General features: G+C 43.4%; 1 protein-coding gene across 2 annotated transcripts in view; it reads right to left on the reverse strand.

Moving 5' to 3' along the window:
• Positions 1 to 2,910, reverse strand: part of GNAL (guanine nucleotide binding protein (G protein), alpha activating activity polypeptide, olfactory type) — a 14,346-nt gene that overhangs the window by 9,722 nt on the left and 1,714 nt on the right. For both annotated transcript variants that reach the window (XM_009073561.1, XM_009073562.1), the window contains exons 2-4: positions 1,598 to 1,671; positions 687 to 745; positions 330 to 450 (exon numbers count right to left, since the gene is read on the reverse strand). In XM_009073561.1, the coding sequence (XP_009071809.1) occupies positions 330 to 450; positions 687 to 745; positions 1,598 to 1,671 (254 nt within the window). The remainder of the gene's footprint in view (positions 1 to 329; positions 451 to 686; positions 746 to 1,597; positions 1,672 to 2,910) is intronic.

Raw genomic sequence — 2,910 nt, forward strand, 5'->3', positions numbered from 1 at the left:
TGCTCTGTCTTGACCAAGCAGCACAGTGACACCAGGAAGGGGTCTCCCCTGCTTCCCTTGTAGTGGCCAGCCTGGGGAGCTTGTCCTTTCCAAGCTGTCCCCATGCCCTGCATCATTTTGGCAGGAGTGGTGAAATGCCATGTGCACTGTCCCTATGCCACAGCCCCTGCCAGGGAGGGGTGTGCACCATGGGGACACCCTGCAGCCTGGCCCAACCTGGGTATTTTCTGAATAGAGAATCTGAGGATACAGGAAGAGGAGGAGTTTTGTAAGGAGGTGAACTGTAGTTAAACCGGGGGAGGATGGGTGGGAAATGAGGTTTGTTTTACCTGTTATTCCAGATACTTTTGAAAAGGTCCAGGGATTCCCGTAGTCTGTTTGTGTTATTGTCTTCCCTTATTACCATGTTGTAGCTGCTGCAAGCCACAACAAAGATAATAGCCGTGACATCTGGGCAGAGCACAGAAAAGAAAGAAAGGAGAGAAAAAGGAACATCTCTGTTATCCCAGCACATACTTCTCAGGGTAACACTGCCATTATTCCCCAAACAGCCAAAAAAAACCCAGAAGAAAATATCTGGAACAGTTAACTCTTGCATTAGTGACATACTGTGCATGAATATGAATATTAATCTGCTCACACCTCAGAGAATGTCCAAAATGAAAACACGGAATATTTTTACTTACCATTAAAGCATTGTATCCATTTTCTTCTCTCATCTCTCTGGCCACCTACATCAAACATGCTGTTAAAAAGCCATAGGATGTTATATCACTTATGTGCACTAGGAAAAAAAATCACATGAAGCATGCAGTACAAGGGTTCCATTTAAAACTCTGACAGCCCCAAGGACAGAGGCAGTAAAATACCACCTGAAGAGGAGAGAGATCTGCTGATGCTGTGCTGCATGTCAGAGACAGCTGCACAGCTCCACCTGCACTGCTTTGCCAGGAGAAGGCTACTCAACCCATAAAATGAGAAATACACTCTTCAAGGGCAAGTGTTGGCCTTCCTAGTCCACAGAGGCACGTATGGCATGTAAGGCTGGACCTACTGCACTACAAACAAGGACAGGTTCCAGGATATTTTGCAGGGTGGTGGGGAGAGTGTATCTCTGTAAGGAGGAGGACAATGAGGGCAGCTCTACTCTGTCAGCACTGCCACCACCTTTCTGGGCAAGAGCTGGTGAGTGTGGGCAGGCTGACAGTGTTTTAGAGGGACACAACATAAAACTCTGTCAAACGCAGAGCTTGCAGCCCTCCAGAAGGAAGGAGGATTCCCACTGACTTCTGTGAGCTCTTATCCCCAAAGGTATGAGTTTATAGTGCTATACCAATGAACCAGTTTGTAAAAACAGCCCCACACAACCTCAGAATAGAGCATTGTTAATATATGTAGCTAATATCAGTTGTTTTTGCAGAGTATGAGGCAATTTTGCTAGGACCTATGTAAAGAGAGCTAAAAACCCAAACGAAACAAATAAAACCTGCGCACTCCCACCCTACGCCTACTATACCAAGCATACACGAGCACTGACATCTGAATGAAGCTGTTAAAAATTAGTATGATATTCATTAATTATTACTAATAGACTTACTGGAAATTTACTTTATCTACTTGAAATCTTGTTTCAAAAATCCCTGATGTCAACACTCTGCATCTTAATAGGTCCTGGAAATGAGAACACAGAAGCTGATTAGTAAGGCTTTTTTTCTAACCCAATTTTGTTTTTTAAAGCTTGGAATATTATTTTCCACGAAAAGTTTTAAATGTTTCATTTAATTAACGTTCAATCAGACCTGTTGGTAAATTTACATTTGCCCATCCTGACACAGTGGATACACACAAACACGATCACAGCACTTGGTTTGTGCACACAGAAAGCAGGAGACCAGACATGCATCTCCTTACTGCCCACTGAAACCTGTTCTTGGTGGTCACACAATTTGGTATGTGATGTGGATAATGAATTCTGAAGTTACATAAAACTAAGAAAAATGTTATTCATGTTGTAAAGTCAAGTATTCAAACGTTAGAAAACTCCAGATTTACAGTTGCCCAGGCAACGTTAACTCTGCCCTCCTTTGTACTGAATGAGACAGGAATCCTATCGAAATAATAGCTTGTGACTGAGTAATTAAAGCTCTATTACAGAGCACAAGGGAACAGGGTTTAGGCTATACAGAAATATGGCATTTCTTTCTTATTTTTCAAACATGCAACACTTTACAACTTAAGTAACCTTCTTTTAATAATTACAAAATAATAATCCTCAAAGTAGGCAAAAGCAATCTATGATGCACACCTCAGGCAAATAGCTCACCATGTGCCATCACCACCACCAGCAGCATTTTTAACCTTGACTATCCAGCACTGCTGCTTGGGCAAGAGGTGAACACAAAATCAGAACCTGGAGAAAGTTACCAGCTGCCTGATGGGGATGAAAGCCCCTGAGCAGTCACTTCTGCCTGCCTGCAAAGCACTCCCCTTCCTGGGGCGAGGGAAGGGCTGCTTGGTTGAGCTTAGCTCTCCTGGCCATGCAGCAACTGCAAAGGCAGGGATGGAAGGAGGCAGGCAGTGGTGCAGAGTGCAAGCACAGCTTGCCTTTGACCCCTACCCTGCCATCTACTGCTTCAAGCAGTAGCTGGTAGCTGGCAAACCTTGGCTGCTTTGACAGCTGCATGCACTCAGCTGAAGGCCATTTCTTTAACTCTTTTAGTTATTTTATACGTTCCTGTCATTTTCTGTCACTTGCTGCATTTATTTGTTATCGGACTCAGTCATTATTTTGGGCTGGTGCAAAAAAAATAATTACAGAAAGCAAGAGAAAAGAGGAAATTAGTTATTTTTACCAGTTAATTCAGCAAGACAACTGATACAGCATAACGGGAAGAAAACAGAGACAACGCC

Source organism: Acanthisitta chloris, unplaced genomic scaffold (genome assembly GCF_000695815.1).
Source record: "Acanthisitta chloris isolate BGI_N310 unplaced genomic scaffold, ASM69581v1 scaffold19824, whole genome shotgun sequence".
Lineage (NCBI taxonomy): Eukaryota > Metazoa > Chordata > Aves > Passeriformes > Acanthisittidae > Acanthisitta > Acanthisitta chloris.